This window comes from Gymnogyps californianus, chromosome 1, assembly GCF_018139145.2.
Source record: "Gymnogyps californianus isolate 813 chromosome 1, ASM1813914v2, whole genome shotgun sequence".
Lineage (NCBI taxonomy): Eukaryota > Metazoa > Chordata > Aves > Accipitriformes > Cathartidae > Gymnogyps > Gymnogyps californianus.
The window spans coordinates 121033248-121052238 of record NC_059471.1 but is presented as its reverse complement, the minus strand read 5'-3'; the positions used below and the strand labels follow the sequence as shown (position 1 = coordinate 121052238).

Here is an 18991-nt window from a genome sequence, read left to right as displayed (position 1 = left end):
CAGTAATCAATGTAGATGAGCATTATTTCTGTATGCTACCTATATTTTACAGGTAAAAGTTTTAGTGAAGCTAATGTGAATTATTCCAATTGTGCAGCTTTTTATAAGCCGGTTAGTGCAAGTTTGAAACACTGAGATTGATGATATTGAATTAAAGTATGCTAGTAGGTTTCACAGTTTTATGAGATTTAAAACTTATTGAATTCCTAGCATAGTGAAATGGGTGACCTTTAAAGACTGACAAGCGTGTTAATTTAGCATGAGAGTTGTTACACATTGGATTTGACAATACTGAGGTCAAAAGAAAAATGCATTAAAAAAAAAACTAAACCAGCTTTTCTCCCCCCTTGTTAGAATTTATTTATAAAAATTACTGTTTCTTGTAGCTTAAAGTGTGAAGTCCTAGAGATGGTGGATGGTTTTAGGGATTGCTTTGATAAGTATAAGCGAAGTATTAGCAATTCTGCGTATTCGTTGTCCTAGTAGTATATCTTTCTTTCCTCTGATTAAGTTTCCCTTTTTCCTTTCTGCAGACTTCAGTGGCTTTAAAGAAAGATTGCCAATAAAGCTATAGTAGTCTAGCTTTTTGAATTAACACTTCGTTTGCTCATGTAAGTGCAAAGCATGTGTTCTGTAACTTCATCTTGCCTTGAAATCAAAAATAAAAGCATGCAGCTAGTATTTATTAAAAGTAGTCAATGAAATTTTTGAAGTCATGTTAATGATTCATGAGCTCTCTTAATTCAACCAGTTTTTTAATTGGGTGACTGGAGCCAATACTGCAAGAGTTCTAGTGCAGGACAAGGCTTTCTGTTTGGTCATGTAAGGAAGAAACATTTCTCAGAGCAACGCTGAAATAGCTTATCTGAGTATTGAAAGTATGTGAACTTCTTAAAGGTGTAATCTATGCTATCACATTGCAGATGTGCCATTTAAGCAGACATCTTCTGTTGCTGTAGCAGGGGCTGTGATTGGAGCAGTCCTTGCTCTTTTTATCATTACCATCTTTGTGACAGTACTGCTGACCCCAAGGAAAAAAAGGCCATCCTATCTTGACAAAGTGTGAGTATGTGTTGGATTTTTTTTTTTTTAATTGAAAGCAATATGCAGAAAGCGTTTGTTCTATACAGGAATTTAAATGTCTGAGTTCCCTTAGCAGCTGTTCAGCTGTCATAATTTCAGGGCTGTATTTTCAGAGTAGACGAGTGTAAAATCACTTGCATTTCTGAAAAAGAAATGAGGAAGCTAAGAATGACTTCAGAGGTAATATAATTCTTTCTCTTCAGAAGTTTTCTTAAAAGAAAACTGCTCGTCAGTTGAACTGGAGGGCAGGGGAGAGGTCCATCTTGACTGATACCACAGACTACTAGTTTATCATAACTGTAGGTGTAACATGAGAGCAAATTGACTATGCTTTGCAGAAGTGAAGGTCCCCTAAGATTTATCCTGATATATGTGTAAAATGAAGCAAGCACCCACAGACACGTGCTTAGAAATGACTGACTTGATGTGCTTTCTGGAATGTTCGTTGTTTCTTCAAGTCTCTGGCACAGAGATGCAGTTTACTTCTAAGCATCCAATATGGTCAAACAAACAAGCGAACAAAAAAAGTCTGAAAAGAATTTGTCAGTTAAAGTGGATGATGTCTAGACCCTGTTTGGAATATACATAGAGTGACGATGGCTTTGAATATCTGTAAATACAAGTCTTTTCACACGTGCCATATACAGTTAACACTTAAACTGAATGAGAAATGAAAATGTCTGTCATGTCTGTATATACTTAATGAGGAGTAGAATAAAATAACTTAGTGTTAAGCATAAAATAAGTTTCAGCATTTAAGTTTCTTGAGCTAACAAGATGAGTCAAGTGTTTTCCTACAACAGAGTAATTTCTAACATGGTTAGAAATACTGTTTTCTTGTTTGTTTCTCTTAAATTCTGTAGCTGAAGCATATTTATATGAATAGTCTTAAACACTTTAATTCTTCTATAACCATTTGCTTTCACTGAGAAAGTTACAATAGAGAAGTCTTGCATGTAACAACTGATTGTAAGGCTTTCTCAAAGGCTTTTCAGAGAAAGACTGTAGTAGTGACTGTTGCTCAAGCTGTATCTCATAACCTAGAAATGATGATAGATACCAGTAGTCCCTAATCCTACTTAGCTGGAGCGTGTAGGGGGGAGTTCAGGCTACTTAACACCTTACAGGATAAATAACAAATTTTAGGTGGTGCTTTTCTACAAGAAGTGTGTGGCTGAATTATTGCCAGTGGTGGATGTGTTAATGTTACATATTTCATATATGTGTCATTGCTGACTGAAAGGTGTGTGTCCCTGAATGTTGAGTGTTGGATGATTTGGCAGCTACAATAAATAATATCTGACCATTCAATTGGACTTCACAAACATGGCATGCCATATTTCATTCTTTACTACAGGATTGATCTTCCACCCACTCACAAACCATCTTCATGTGAGGAGAGAGCATTCTCTGTACCACAGAAAGAAGCTATGCTTCAGGTGAGTAAGTTGTTATATACATCTTAAATTGAGGTAGGAAAAGTGTTAACTTTCCTTTATTATGTTAATTTAGTCTGATTTTGCTTTCCTGATAATGTATGGAGTCTGTCAATTGTTGGCTCACAACCAAGAGGTTTCCCTACATATGTGATGTCTGAATCTTATATCCTTGGTGTTAGTCATCCCTAGAGGTCAGGAAACTGGTAGATAGATCTTTTTTGTATCTCTAATAGTGTTTGACAGACTACTCCTCTCAAAGTAGAAGCAGCTTTAGCTGAAATTGTGGTGATTAAGAGAATATACATAGCTTTATAAAACAATCTTCATATGGGGCAACAAATATACTTTGTAAACTTAACAAGTGACTTCAGCAGCATCATCTTCCATGCTAGTAACAACTGCCATTCTTTTAAGCTGTTAAGGTTTGACTGGTGGGGATATATTGGAATTTGGGCTTTGGCACGGCTAATTTACCAAAGTATAGTTTTGATTCCCGGTGAAGATCACTAAATCACTTTTAAATGCTTGCAATTATGTAACTTCTAATTTTATCTTTTTTCTTGACTTTATCAGCAACAAAAGACTCTGTACTAATTCTGTGACAAGTACTTGAATTTTTAGTATGCTTTCAGGGCTAGCTTCATGTGATCTAAAGTAATGCTGTCCAAACAAGACAGCAATAGGCAATAAAGTTCCTTACCAGCATTTAGTGTTTGTGTGGGTGTAGTCTGATACAACAGGATCATAGAGGTGATACACAAAAAGCTAATTCTAGCAAATGAGACAGTTAAAATAAGTGGGGAGCAAGAAAGGACAGGACTGCCCATCTTACTACAGCATGGCTTTGTACTGGATTGAACTGCTTCTGAAACTCCAGGTTTCAGGAGGCTTTTTTTGCACTAGGCAACACAGAAGGGACTTGTTCATGGGAGACAGCTTCAGTTAACAGTATTGATTATTACACTTCATATAATAAACCAGTCTGTTCATGAAAACTATAGATCCTGACTATAGCCCTTAAAGTGTGATTTTTTTATATATTAAATCAGTCAGTCTGATTTTTTTGATTTCTGCTTACATTGAAAAAAACTTTAATCACCTGTCAGTGAGAATTAGATTATAATTGTTCTTAATGGGATTTTTGTTCCATCTTCAGTACTTTGTATAAATAATGTGATTCTGACCATCGATGTGCTGAATTATAAGACTGAGGTAATTCAGGCAATCATTTGTTTATAACAAATACTGTTTTTCCAATACTCTGGTGTACCTTTGCAGCTTTAAGGACCCATAGAAGCCTTTTTTTCTGATAGAGGGATGCCCTAGGAAAAAATCTTCACCTACCTTCAAGATGGATTTTGATGGAGTTCTTGGTAACACTGAAAATATTCTTGTAGATTTTCTTGATGTGATTGCTGGTTACTAAAGCTCACCAAATATGAGTTACTGATAAAAGCTTTCCTCTTTCTCATGAAAGTAATGCATGAAAAGAATATTGTGTATTACAAATATTACATCAAGTAATACGTGCTAATATTCTTGCTGAATGAAGCAAGAATCTTTTCTGAGATCGTTGCTCCTTTTAGTAGCAGCCTGATGACTATAACGTTATGAAGATATAAAACATTTAGTTGGCAAAAAGCATAGTAGGTTTTTGTCTTCTGATCTTGAAGGTGGTATAACACCTAAGATGACACAAAAGAAACAGTGCTTTTCTGTGCTCAGATTGGGCATCTTGTGCTAACTATGTAGTAGCTCTTTCTTCTGTCACTACAATACTCAGCAAATGCAATATTGATGAATTGTGCTTCTGCTAGTACATTCCAATGCCTTAAGTATTATAGTAAAAGATCATCTTGCTTATAGAATCAGAAGATATGGACTATTGTGTTATTTGTACATCTGTAGTGCTGCTAGATGGCAAAATGACAACAAAAGGAAATGCAATTATTTATCCTTTACAGGGCTACTCATAAAGTGTATACCTTACTGTTTTCGGAACTCTGCTGTCTTTGAATTCTTTCTTGGTTTTGCTTACTGTGGCTTCTGTTAGTGAATACTTAAGAACTAAGAAAAGCTGAAGCTGACTGTAGTCTTTGAACATATATTTAGATAAAACATTTTTTTATATTTTGTAAATAGAGAAAAGACCCTAAACAAACTGAATCAAATACTCATTTCCCTCAAGTTGGATAAATACAGTTTTAAGTTGTTCTGGGAGAGGGAGGGGAGAGATCTGGTTCTTTTTCAGGCTAGATGTTAACTATGATTTATTTAAAAAAATAATGGATGTTGGCCTAACATTGTTAGTGTACCTGTTCTTTTTCTCTTCTGTGGAACTCCAAAACTGAAAAGAACTGGAGCTGGAGGCTGAGTCTTCCTAGGTGATACTACCTATAATCAACATGTACTCTGTTATGCTTGAGGCAAGAGCTTCTGCTTTAATAGAAATAAGTGTCAAAATACTAGCTTTAGTCAAGAAGTGATTGGTTGCGTTGTTTTGGTGTAATAAGCCAACACTTGAATAGCTGTAAAGAGGTGAAAGAAGAAAGTTAGCAGCCTGTCACTGTGTCTTGTCCTGTTTGACTAAAAGTCTGTATTAGCCACGTAATTCATGTTCCAAATGCTGTTTGAACTGCATTGTCTAGTCATAAATGAGAAGCATGCGGGTGAGCCTCTCTAGGTAGTTGAGATGTAAGCTTCTGGTTACGCTGAAAAGAACTGCGGGTGAAGTGTCACTGCATTGTCAACAGCAACAGATGATCAAATTCAATCTGAGTGGAAAAGATAGGCTGTACGAAAGTGCAAAATGAAGTTGAAGGAGAATGAACTTAAATGGTGTCTTCTGCATACTCACAATAACTGAGGATTGGAAGTGGATTGATTGAATTTAAGCTGATTCTGGTAAGTTGTTACATGTAATGTGCAAATTTTTCAATCATCTGTACGGTTATTGTTCAAATCATGCACAGTAGCTTTTTTGGATCTCGTGAAGTATTCCAGATGCAACTGAATAAGCCAAAATTCTCCTGTTTGTGTCCCAGCAGTCAATGTTTAACTAGATTTTACCCATATCTGAGTAGAGGGGTGTTGGTATTAAAATGAAGGGGGATGATGTAGACATTTGATAATACTGGATAGCCAATGTCTTTCATAGTTACTCCTTCAGACTTGGAAGCTTTAAGTATACTTTAAGTATACATTAGCACTTACATGCTAATGTTAAATAATAAGCTACATATATGTAAAAGTACTATGTAACTGCGTACTCAAGTTTCTCTGTACTGGTATTTGCAGATACCAATTTCTGTATTCATGTGAATCACTTAAGAATTGAGAAGAACCAGTTCACTTATGGCACTAAACGAGTGAGGCAGAAGTCCAAAACATAGGAATATTAAGCGGAACAAAGAAAAAATGGCAGTGTAAATAGTTTTATTTACAGTGAAGACTGTGGTTTCATCTTTATCAATTTTTTTAGCAACGAAGCTATTGCTTTTGTCTGGGTGGTTTTTTAATAATCATTGTCATGGAAATACTATTCTGTTACTCAAAAGTATTTCTTACATGTAATGTGAAAGAGCAGTGAGCAGCCTGAAGATTATGTCCTTGTTGAGAGAGGGATCTCTGTTCGGCAACTGAGTTTTGAGGTGGATCAAGAGGAAGTTGAGCAATGGAAGAATTCCAGTGGCTTAAAGAGGAGTTCCTCTTTGCACAATATTTATAAAACGAGTGGGAGAGGGGGCACTAATTCAGGCAATCCTTTGAATCATTAGAGTTAGTTTCACTATATTTCAAAGAATATGTCACTAAGAAGCAAAACTTCTTTACTTGCCTAGAAACGACTGAGATGGACGGTCTTTGACATTGTGGAAGAACTGAAGTTATGCCTAACTTGACAGGTGCTTCTGAAGGAAAGAGGAAAAAATGTTGTTTTGTATAATGCAATGCATGAATGTTCAGAGTTCTTGAAACATTCAGAAATTAATAGGGCTTTTCTTGTAGCAACAGAAATAAAAGTGGAGAAGGGAAATACAGCCCAGTAGGTAATTCTAGCCATGAGAAGACTTGCAACCTGTGACAATACCTCACGTATTTAGCGAAGCAACCCCGTCAAATGCTAAAGTTCTTTAATGGTAATATTTGTATTCCTATTCAAAACAGGAAAGGAGATAGTGAAATTGTATTAGCACAGTTAGACGCATATAACACCATTTACTGAATGATGATATTTCTAGATCAAATTTGAAAAGATCACCCACAGTACTCTTAAACCTAGCATAATATTGATTCATTTATAGATTATGGCTCTCTTGCACTCTTCTAGTTCTTTTCCTAATGGTTTTAATACAGGTGGGAACGTCTCTTCCTTGATGAAAAAGGAAGCATTATTGTTATAATTTGCCTTAGACTGAAGAGGTGTTTAGGCAAACAAGACTGAATGGAAGGAAGCACAAAATGTGCATAAACTCATCTGTATTGATAAAGGATCTTACAATGGAAAAAAAACATTAACCAGATAGGGACTAGAATGAGGCACAAGCTTTTTATTAGTGGGCACTTTTGTAGTGGGATTTCTAAATTGGAAAGGATGAGAAAATGTAAGATGAAGATGTTGGTGAGATAATTGGTTTAGGCTTTTAAAGGACTGTTTAAGTAGGAGAATGTTTAGAGTAAAACTCAATGCTTTTATGAAACTCTGCAAAATATAAAGGTAAGACAATGCAAACTCTATTGTAAGTATCAAAGCACAAAACCCCAGATATACTGTGTCCTGCTACATAGAAACACTGTAGCTCAGCACCAGTTTTCTTTGACAGAGCCTTTGACAAATTATTTTGGTTCCGTCACTTGCTCCACGGCAGTAAAAGGTACAACTCCTTTCTTTAGCAAAGGTGGTGTTTTTTCATGCCATATAAGATGATTTTCTTTCTCTCTAGTTTTAATTGAGTAAATGAACCCACTGGAATTTCCTGTTCTGGTTTCTGGTGTTTGTCTAAATCATGTCTAAATCTACTGTTGGTAGAAATTCTTGAGCAGGCAGATTTTTTTGCTCACAGAATATTAGCCTTTGGTGATGATGTGGGGGTTCTTGTTCCCCATGTGTGTTTTGTCTTCTTGTGTGGTGAATTCGTGCTCTTAGCTCAGGTATGAAAGCAATGTCTCCTTCTGGTAAGCGGTAAATCGCATATTGTCAGAATTGGCCTGCAGATTGCACTCTAGGACTTGAGAAGCAAAAGCAGTATGACTTTGAGGGCAGGGGAAAAAAAACTTCTAAATGGAATTACAAGACAGAAAACATGACAAAAGTTGGAAAAATAGGCCTGTGAAGATGGTGGAAAAGAACTGCTGGAGGAGTGGAGAAAGTAGAAAATGTTAGATGACTTTTTAACTCGTTTCACAGTGCATTTGCAGGTCATGTTAAAAGTTAAATAACTCAAAATTGCTTCAAATCTTGAACTAAATAACAAATGTGGAAAAGGAAAAAGTTAAGGGGAAGGAGGAGGAAAGAATGAAACATTACTGAGATTGGGTTCTTTTCAAAAATTTGAAGGTAAGAACATGGGTGTATGACCACTGCGAATGTTACCTACCTGTATGACTACTTGGTGGGTGGTGATGGGGTTTCTGCTGTAAGACCAGCAACTTAGCTTTGTGGTGTTGCTACCACTTTGAGGCTGTTGGGAAAAGCAGGAATTATGAAACAGAAACAAATATGCAATTCTGCAAAAGCTGTTGCTTTAGCCTTCTGTGCACCTATACTATTAGTTAAGTGTGGCATAGAGGGAAGAACTTAATTAGGAGTGATGATACCATAGTGTAAGCTGTATCCTAAATCATAATTCTCAGGTAGCATTGCTTGGTATGATTAAAATTGGCTATTCTTTAACTCAGGCAGTTGGTGATTAACTGCATGTTTGGAAATAGCCCATTTCACTAACAAAGTTACTCTATCATAATGGTGACAAAAAAAATTTTTGAAATGAACACAGGTTTCGAATCTTTTGCGTTAAGTAACTGACATTATAATCAATATTTTATATAGCTCTGTCTAATCTAAAAATTGTGATCAAAACTGGCCCATCTGACAGTGAGCTAACTCAATTGTAGGATGATTTTCTACTCATGAGGAAGTGTATTTAGTTGTGCTAAATCTTCCCTGGAAAAAAAAAACTGTATTCGCAGAGATGCAAATGTATAGTTGCAGTACAGTTTTTATCTTCTAGAACTAAGGTTAAGAAGAAAAAAAAAATGCAACATTTAGATAGTCTCTGCTTTCAATAGAGTTTAAAACCATAAATGCCTAACAAAGAACTGAGTTCCTTGGGATTTGAAAATATGCATTCAAGCGTACTCTGCGTAGTGTGTGCAGTGTATTTATTAGATGGAGCCCAGAAAAAGAGCAAGGAAGCATTTCTTCCTGAAATGAGTAGAACTTTGTCTCCCAGATACAATCAAATTAGAGGTAAGTATATAAACATACACAAAATGACAAGTTGTGTATTCTTTAATGGTTTTGTAAATAAGTTAATTGAGTTTTAGTTTAGCAGTTTGGTCTGTTTGGAAGGTTCTTGTATTGTTTGTCCTCTTGAGGATACAGTGCTCTGCTCTTGTTTTGTGTTTTGGTTGTTTACGGGGAAAATCAGTGAGGCAGTTACAGGCCTGGGCTCTTTGGCTTAGCCCAAATTCTAACTTATTTTGCATGTTCAAGATGTGTATATAAGCTGATCAGTGCTGTAGCTACTGATTGCATGGAAATACTCAGCAGCTTCATGTATGCAGGCAGGTGTTGAAAAAGATGACTTGTTTGACTTTAGTGAAGAAAAAATTATATTCAGCTATTCTTAATCTAAATAGGTTTGTTATGAACTGTGCACTATGTAGCCTGTCTGTATTCTATTCTGATATGAACCCTGTTACAGAAGTGAACCCTTCTTGATGTGATGGTTCTTTGCTAGCCTTGATGGATGTTTTTTCTTCATGCTGTTGCTGTTAATGCAATGCATTTGTCCTCTCTTTTTGGAGACAATTACAGGCATCATACATTTGTCTGCTCTTTGTCTTCCATTTTGTCATATAATCTTTTAACTGTTAGGGCTGTGTTCTGCTTGTCCATAAAGCTTCACATTTCAAGTCATCACTCTGATATCTCTTAGACCAGTGACTGTGTAACCTCAAGGTACACGTTTGTTCCCTTTGGCTATACCTGAGCTTGTTGTCTTCAGCTGCTGTAATGTTATTTCAGCTTTTTGCCTACTCGGTCACCTTGAGGTTGCTGGTGGCAAACCAATGGTAAAGCTGTGAAATTGGCTAGTGACAGACTGGAGGTAAAACAAGCAGCACTATTATATGCAGAGTTGTCTGTTTTCTGAATAAATCTGATACTTAGTCATCGAAGGCTCCCTATACTTGACCCAGATATACTTAGTTATATGTTACTATGAAGAAAACTTCTTTTACTTACCTTCTTGACACAGCATAAACGGGAATTACTTGTTTTCCAGGAGTTTTGCAATCTTGTCCAAAACAATCCCAGAGGTTGATAGAGGGTTGATTCTTTGTCTAGAAGGAAGATGACTGAGGGAGGAGAATGGATTGGAGGTCTTGAGCTTTACAGAGTAAGCTTTAAGTTGGTGGGGGAAACAACTTCTTAGTTGAGAAATACTGCTAGTGGATCATGAGTCCAAGCAGTAGAAGTGCCAAGATCCTGCTAGGGAGAGACCTGAGCAAAATCTAGATGCCTCTTGTCTCCCATTGAATGAGTGTGGTGAATTACTCAGATAAATATCTATTCTTGTCTTCCAGCAGCTGCCAAATTTAGTAGTAGTCTGCCTTTTGAGATGGGACCAAATTTCCACGTTAAGCACTGAGAATATCAGAAGGTATGCAGGGCACTTTAACAATGTTTATCATGATTGGTACATGAGTAATGACGGAAGGAAACAATTGGCCATTCCGAAACAAATGTTGAAGGACATGATGTTCTTCCTATCAAGTGAAGGACCATTACAAAGAACAGAAATCTACTTGCTCTCCTTTGGCTAAGACCAAAAAAAACCCCAAAAAACAACAACCAAAAAAAAAAAAGCCCTGCAAAAACCAAACAAAAAAGCTTATTTGCAGAAATGAGATTTTTGTGTTAGGTATTAGAAAAGCTTGCTAATAGAAGAACAGAGAAGGCACTAGGCTGCCGGGAAAATTATTTGTGGTCCAAGCTGCTTTTGAATAGTATCTCCAAACACTGTTCAGGCAAGACATAGGTACGGGTGATTCTACTTCAACTAAACATCTGGATGAACTCTGGCAGCAGTTCCTTTCTGCCATGTTTTTCTAGCTTCTTCCAAGAGCACAGCAAGTGTGCTGATTTATATGCCAGTAGTGCTGATTTTCTAACAATAGCATCTACCAATAAACGTTCCTACTTCTATATGTGCATGTTAACCATACATTGTTATGTATAGATAAGCTACATGTAGCTCATTTTTCTTCAGGTGTGTACAATGAGCAAGACTTCCATCTGGTATTATTTCTTAGTTAGATGCTTTCAGCCTAGCTGATTATGTGTACTTGAATATGGTTTTGGTTGCCATTAATAAGTAAAGCATATGCTAAATAAGCCACAACTATGGCCTCCTTACAATATCAGGAGTACTAATAATGACCAACTGTTCCAGAAGTAATATAGTTGACAAGATAGAGAAGCTTTGTAAGATACAATTTTCTGTCTGGAAGTTATGTGTCTTCACTCTGACCCATATATATTCTAATGGGCAGGAGTAACATCTGCATTATGTACATGTTTTATATACTTGTAATTTTATCGATACGTGTTTGTTCTCTCAAATTGAGGGCTAATGCAAGCACTTCTGGCCAAAGCATAGTCACACTGTTGGGAATGTTGGTGTTTGCTATGTGTGTTCAGGCTCAATGCATTAGCTCATAGAGGTGTCACAGAGCCCCAGTACACACGGGAACAGTTTTGTTATGAAATGTAAGAGGTATAGGTAGGGCAGAGAGCCATGATCATCTGCTACCTGAGAACCTCTTTTTTTATTATGGAGTTTGTGAGAGCTGACTGAAGAGTTAAGTGATAGAGACACCTCTCAAACACTTTGACCACTAGATCACTGTCAGCTTTAAGGCTTTTTTGTTACTGTAATAGCTATGTGGCGATAATGAGTTGTGAAACTTAGTGTTAAGCAATCTGTAAAACTATATTGATCTTCGTGGTGGGACTGTTCTTTGGGAACTAACAAAGGGAAAATAACTGCAGAATAAACTGACTTTGTAAGACTACTTTTGTAAGTAGGAGAGGGAATGAGGTAGCAGGACCCAGCCAGATGGTAAGTTGGGTTTTTTTTTCCTATTCTAGCAGAGTCAATGTTCCAAAGGACTGATGGCCTTAATGGATCAAGCAATGGACTCCTATTTGAGTTGCAGAAGAACTTACTGCTGTATATGGCTATGTTTTTATTGGCAAGCCATGCTGAACAGTAGGAGCAGACCTACAGTTGACATTGAGATGTAGGGTGTTCGTGCGATATGTGTTTGGGAGGATTTTGGTTGCTATTAGCTCTTGTCCTGTCCTATGAATAGAATGCCACTTAGTTCCTGATGTACATCTAGCTATCAGGCCTTGCTAGACATCTGAAATAATGTTTTGGAGAGATATACTTTGAGGAACAGGTTTTAGGCCTCACAGAAAAAGTTAATGGTAAAACATCTAGGCAGTGCGGACTGTCAGTTGGCAAATCAGACAGCAAAACAAACTTGAGTAGACAAGTTGTAAATACATCTATGCTGCTTTAATAAGGGAAAAATAAAATGAGTTTAATTGTACTGAAAAGCATTTTCTTTTATTTGTTTTGGGTAGTCTCAGAAGTTTTTTATTTTTCAGTAGGAAGTACTTCGATTTTATCAAATTAAGAAAAAAACATTACTCCCTTCTACTCTCAGTAGTGTACAAGTAAATTCTTTTTCAGTTAAATACTTTGTGCAATATCAGACTTGGCATTTGTCCATATGATGCTTGTGAAAATTTTATAACTGATTTTGGATTTTACTTTGTTTTTAACCTGTGGCTTATCTAAAATCAATGTCATGTTAAAATAAAGCTTTTTAATTTTTCTCAAACATGCTTATGCTTAAATAAAAAAGTCAAAAGTGTAAATAACACTTCTTAAACTGACAATACCATCTTGTTTTCTGCCAGAGATTGGCTTGTAAGAAGTATTCTAAATGGCAGTCGGTTAAGACACTTCACAAGGCAGAGTGTATTTTGTGATGACTAGCATTTTTGTATAAACCAAACCTGTTATGCAGTGTTGAATTTTGACGTGTTTCCACTGTAACTTTTCTTCTTTCAGAAAGAACATTTTGCTTTGCAAAGCCAGTACAGAGAGAAAGATGCTGGAAACTTGCAGCACGTGGTAAATAATAAGATGGCTTGAATTCCTGATTGAAGCTTTGATGTCATCTTGTTCCTTAAAATAAGCTTATAAGGATGTTTTTCACGAAGAACAAAATATTTGTCCATCCTAGTCAATAACTGTTGGATGTGTGGGTTTGCTATCCATGAAGTGGAGTGTGTCAATATCATTTTAATATCCTGTATTTCCTAGGTAGTTTTGCTGAGTAATCTAAATACATAAACACAACAGCTTTGAAGTTTTTGTTGAATAAAACAACAAAGCATAGGAGTGCTGACAGACATTTTCCTAGTTTGTGATTTGCTTTTTAGGTTTATTGAGCCTTAAAATCTAACTTCCTGTGAAACAAAAGTTTGAGGTTAACTGAGTAGTTACTAACGCTTCTGTTATGTCTGTTAGTGATTGGGATTTTTAAGTTCATGTTTCTTGATTCATAGGACTGTTTTGGAGATCATGCACCTTTTAATTTGCTTGAAGCTTTAACAAGAATAGGAATTGCAGGTTCTATACATGAACTGTGAAACTGATTACTTCTTGTGTGTGTTTAGAAAGCTGTGAATGGAAGGCAACTTACTTGTGAGGCTGAAGAACCACAGGAACAAGAAGGTCTTCAGCATATGTATCCTGTTTATCAGCAAACATACTACAAAAATTGGAGCAGCAGATACCCGCAAAACTCGGGACCTGGAAGAGTCTACATCAATCCAAGGGAGCATTATGTATGATTCCATACCCAGATGTCTTAACTTTTAAGATACAAGGGTTTTAATACCTGTTGACTGTATGACCAATATGTCTCGTTGGCTTTCATCTCTAAAATAATTGGTCTTTTTTCCTGTGGGAAGAAATTGCATGGAGAATTTTATTTAGGTAAACCCTATGGAATTTGAGACTTAACTTGCGTCTAGTCTTTGGTATGTATTTGTTTTTATAGTTTTATCAACCTGCCAAAAGAGGAGAGCCATTTAGCTTTATTAACCTTCATAGTTGTAGGATGTATAAATTAGATTAATTGGCTGACACACGCCAAAATGTAGTTAAGCTGTTTCTGTGGTCATTTCTGGGAGCATTCTCTCCATGACAATAACCTTACCTATGTAAAAGTGAGTAAATATGAGCAATACAACTGAATCCCTGGTGACATAAGCAGTCTCAGGCTGGGAGTCATTTTTTTTATTTGCATCTTAGAAAACTTGGGATAATTATCATTTTGACTGGCCTTAGCTATTGATTTCTGAACTAGCTCTACCTCTCCCAGTCAAGTGAACAACTAGGCTACCTCTCAAATCCTGACTTGCTGTTTCATAATGTATGTTGTGTGTCTTCCCACCTTGTTAAAAGTGGAGCAATTTCCTTACATCAGAAACTTTTTGTTTTACGTTGATCCTGGCTGTTGGTTGATGTACTTGCTGGTTACAGTTTCACAGTAGGTCTATATGAAACTTAGTTCCAGGAAGTAGATGACTAGACAGACAAAACTTCCTGAAAGAGTCTTATGTGTAGCTGCATCTTACCTACAAATTGCTGTTTAGCCTTTTTTCCAAGTATCACTCCCATGTTAAGTGTCGCGGAGTTTGTCTTGCTTGGTAAAAAATACATTTCACGTTCTTTGGTTTCTTCTCAGTTTGCAATAAAACTGCCTATGATGTGTTCTTACGTCTTAGCGAGAAAAGAAAGACTTCAGTAGACTTCAAGTAGTTTTCAGCACTGTCCTTTAATCTTAATGAGTAGTGTGAAGTAACTGGAGAATGTCCTGATGTTACCAGTGCTAACAGTATCCCACATGAAATTTTATGAGTGTGGGGTAATGGTTGAAAAATGTGCTCAGGATCTTTTTAGAAAAATAAGTTTTCCTTTGGAGTGAAAAATAAATATTTAGCAAGTAAAAAATATGTACATAGTAGTGCTGAAATGAGCTCACAGGACAATCTTAAAATATTTTAAGACAGCAGGAAATAAGACAATGACTAAAATTCGCTGGAGAAACTTAAATGACTTATGTGTATTCTATACACATAAGTACAGAATAATGATTTTCAGGCAGATGACCTGAAGACAAAACTTGAGAAGAATGGCTGTGTCATACTGAACTAGCTATTGTTACAGAATTGAATGTTACTTCTGTGATATTAGTGTTTTCTCTGCAGATGATTGGATTTTTCACAGGGAAGAGTCATAGTTGTAGAAGCAATAGAATTGAAAGCGAGTGTAGTTAAGTGTGCTGCAGGCAGGATGCTGTTATAAAACCTGTATTCAGCCTGCATTAGTCTCCATCATAGTAAAAGTTAATGAGATCCTTATCCACAGTAGGGCTAAGTATAAATATTTCTAGTTTGTTACAGGTAGCAGCTAGAAGATTATGGCTTAGGTGCCCATGTTCTGGACACTGTACAAGTAGACATTATCTGTTCTCTTGCTAAGCAACTTTCTGTTATATGTGGGTGAAGTTGACAGCTAGAGGAATGGCAAAGAAAAAGGCTGGAGAGAACCTGTTTCTCGGGAGCTTTCTTTGAACCACTGTCAACTTGCTTTTCTCTTAGGGACTGAGCACATTCATGTAAATTGAGCAACTGTGTTCAACTTTAAAGCCTCCTGCTGTATTTGAGACCTAAAGGGTTTGTGTGCCCCAAAAATATATTTTCCAATAATGTCAGTTTAAGCAGCTACCTCTTTCCACAAGCATTGTCTCACCTATCCTTACGTTACTGCAGCTCCAAAAAACATATACTGCCAGAACACGAAAAGAAAACAGTGTCTTGGCCAAATGTTAAAGCAAATGGAATGACAGAACATTGAGATGAACTATACTGCTTGAGATAATTTGATCAGTATCACTGAGCAAAACTTCATACAAAAATATTTGGATATACATTACAGGGTGGTTCAAAACAGTGTTGTTGTGATAATGCTTCCCCTATATTCATTAGTACAATGTGATACTGAGCAGGTGATCGTTTCAGTTCCTGTTGTGTTGGCAGATGATGTAAAAAGCAATTATTTTGGGTTCAGACCTCTTCTACTGCTTTTCATTCTTATTTGCAGATACATTTTTGTTTGAAAAGTTGAAACTTTGGGGGAAGGACGGAGGAAGGAAGAATGCGATCAACAAAGCTGTAATTGCTTTTTTGAACTTGAAAAAATAGCTTAAAGAAAAATGTAGTCCAACTGTGTTCCTCAAGTTATGTATCAACAAACTATGGAAAGTTTGAATTGCAAACTACCCATCAGCATGTAGTTTGCCCTAAAGTCATTAGGGAAATATATTGTCATGTTTATTACCTGTGAGAAATGGTTTCTTTGTAATCTATTCAGGGACATCTAGTGTGTTAGGTTTTTTGAAATGTTGCTTGTAGTCTTAAATGTGGCTGGATTTGGGGGAGGAGATTTGGCATGGAATGCTCTGAAGAGAACAGAAAAATGTCTGCTGATTAGGATTTCCCACACATACAGAAGTAAGTTGGATCTGCTTTTTTAAGATGTAGAAAATGTCCTTTTTTATTTTTGTACATTTTCAAATGTTTGTATTTGTATTTTGATTTGAATAAAAACATTCAAAGTAGAAAATTTTCATATGTTGTTTAGATTTAAGATTGCTTAAGTTATCAAAAATGCATCCACTTCATGGTGATAGGTTTCTTCCTCTCTGGTTGTATATGCAGAGCATGTGGGTTTTTTCCTAACAGTACCACTTTCGAATATCTGTGGTGTTGGATGCTGAAATGAGCCTTTCAACATTTGTTTTATTTAACAGGAGGCATGTAGTACTTTGTGAAAATCCAGCACTTAGGTAAACTGAACACCCCAAATCACCTGTGAGGGAGGTAGGAATGGAGGGGAAGAGTGGTAATTCATGTCTCTAGCTTTGATAAATGTAAATTGTTCTCTGCTCAAGTATCTTTAAATTCTACGAGCTAGTCTAATTATAGAAAACATAAGATTTAATGTTTGGCATATGTCCAAAATGTTTGTGGATGTAATACAAAGGAAAACTAAGAAAATTTACTAACTAAAAGAAGGGAAACACTTAACAAGAGATTATTAAAGGACTACTGCTGTTAGGTCACAAAATGATCTAATGTATTGGGTATCCAGTTCAAGGAAAGCCCAATAAAAAGGTGTGATAATTCATGAAGAGTGGAGGGAAGGTTTTCACCTTCAGAGTTCTTAACTTTAGCCGCTTTCTGGCAGCGTTACTGCTATTTCGTTCTCTGACTGATACAAATTTGGGTGCAGAATGCTGTATTGTTGTATAGATAAGTGCTTAAAATACAGTATAGTAACTTCTTTGCCACAGAGCTGAAGTTACTCTGTCTGAACCACTATGTTGTTTGAAGGCTCTGCATGCAAGTGCTGTAGTAACAGCTAGTAACAGAGCAGATGAAATTGTTTTGACAACTTTGGTCACTTCAGAGATAACTGACTCGGAGAGCTAAAGCTCGGGCAAAAAAACCGAAAATGGCCTTGGTAGTTCTTAACTGCTCAGTTGCCTGCTGGGAGGTGGCCTGGGGTTTTTTGTCCACTTGCGGTACGTGTCCAGAGTATTGGAAGGTTGGGTTTGGCTTTTGGAAACATGTTTCTTTCCAATAGCAAAGCTAATGCTTCATTGCTGCTTACACATATAACACATCTTACCAACGTCATCAAAACATTAAGTATGAGATTAATCAAGCTAGCCTGCATTTTTAGTGGTGTTTCAAAGCTATGTTACCTGGTTTTATGCAACTGGTGGTGTAGATCTCTGGAATACTGGGGAAACATAGAAGAACCTGCTTGGTGTAGAGGGACATAAATGACCTGGCCAGTTGTTGTGAAAGATGGTTAAAGATAGTTATGTTCTAATGAGGTGCTGAAAAGATATGTGAAAGCTATAGTAAACTGTTAAGGTGGTGACAACTAGTAAAAAGCAAAAGGTGAAGAGTGGTTGAATCTCAGCAGGATAACACATAATAAAATTTTTGTTTTATTCCCCTGTGGAGGTAGATAGCTTAGAAAATTCAGTGGCATTAAAGCCTACCAACATTTTTTTTTTTGTCTTGCTGTGTAACTGAGATGATCTATTTTGAAAATACTTGCAAGCAGTGAAAAATTGCTAGACAGGAGTGACTTCGCTAAGAAACCAGTCTGTGAAAGGACCCAACTGTGGAGAGGGCTTTCTATAAGAACTTTGGCTCTTGAGGTTTAGGCAACTTCTAGATTATGCTGTTCAGCTCTCTGCTTCTAGTATCACCAGCTACTTTGAAAAAGAGGCCTATGGTTTGATGCTTAGCCAAAAACTGGACTTTTAAAGGAGCCTAGCTGTCAAAGTACTGGTTCGAAGTTCAGATAAACCTCCGAGTTCCTTTCTGACAGAAAGTAAAGATCAGATGTTTCTGTGTTTATTGAAAAGTATGGCATTGTTCTTGGTAATTAGCTTAATACCTTTAACTGAATGATAATGAAAATGCACAAAAAATACGTTCTGAATCTTGGTAATAATTATTCAAACAATGTGAAACCCAAGTAGAGATCCGTTAGGTGTTTTAATCGGCACTGACAATCCCTCAGTGCAGCTTTTCCTAGTCTTGTTTTGTGATCTTACTTGAGTTGATTTTATGCTGTGTGTAAATCTAGATCCTTCAATTGCCAGTAGAAAATAAATTCTACTTAGGAGCCTACAAGTCAAGCTGTGATTCTTCTACCCTTTGACTACTAATCAAGACTCTACAATTGGAAGTTAGCTTGCTATTTTGAGACCAAGTTGGAGACAAAGTAGATTCAAGCTTGCTCACCAGCTTAGATGAATTTAAAATTACTGTGCAGCTGTACTGCTACACACAGAATGCATAGAGTATGCTAAATATATTAAAAAATAATTTTAATTTGACTGAGTTTAGCCACAGATTTACTACATACCAACTTGAAATGTATTCTTGCACTGTGATAAATTAGAATTATAATCTAACACAGATTTACAGGAAATAACTTTTTTAATGCTGATTGCCAGAGGAAGAAGTTTAAATATTTGCTGTTGCACTGCACCTGAATTTGTTCCTGTTCTAG

The 18991-nt window shown here is 36.4% G+C and overlaps 1 protein-coding gene across 1 annotated transcript in view; it reads left to right on the top strand.

Moving 5' to 3' along the window:
* Positions 1 to 16508, top strand: part of NECTIN3 (nectin cell adhesion molecule 3) — a 68296-nt gene extending 51788 nt beyond the window's left edge. The window contains exons 6-9 of the mRNA XM_050905015.1: positions 924 to 1062; positions 2441 to 2522; positions 12890 to 12952; positions 13501 to 16508. Coding sequence (XP_050760972.1) covers positions 924 to 1062; positions 2441 to 2522; positions 12890 to 12952; positions 13501 to 13677 — 461 coding nt within the window. The 3' untranslated portion in view covers positions 13678 to 16508. The remainder of the gene's footprint in view (positions 1 to 923; positions 1063 to 2440; positions 2523 to 12889; positions 12953 to 13500) is intronic.
* The last annotated feature ends 2483 nt before the right edge of the window (positions 16509 to 18991 follow it).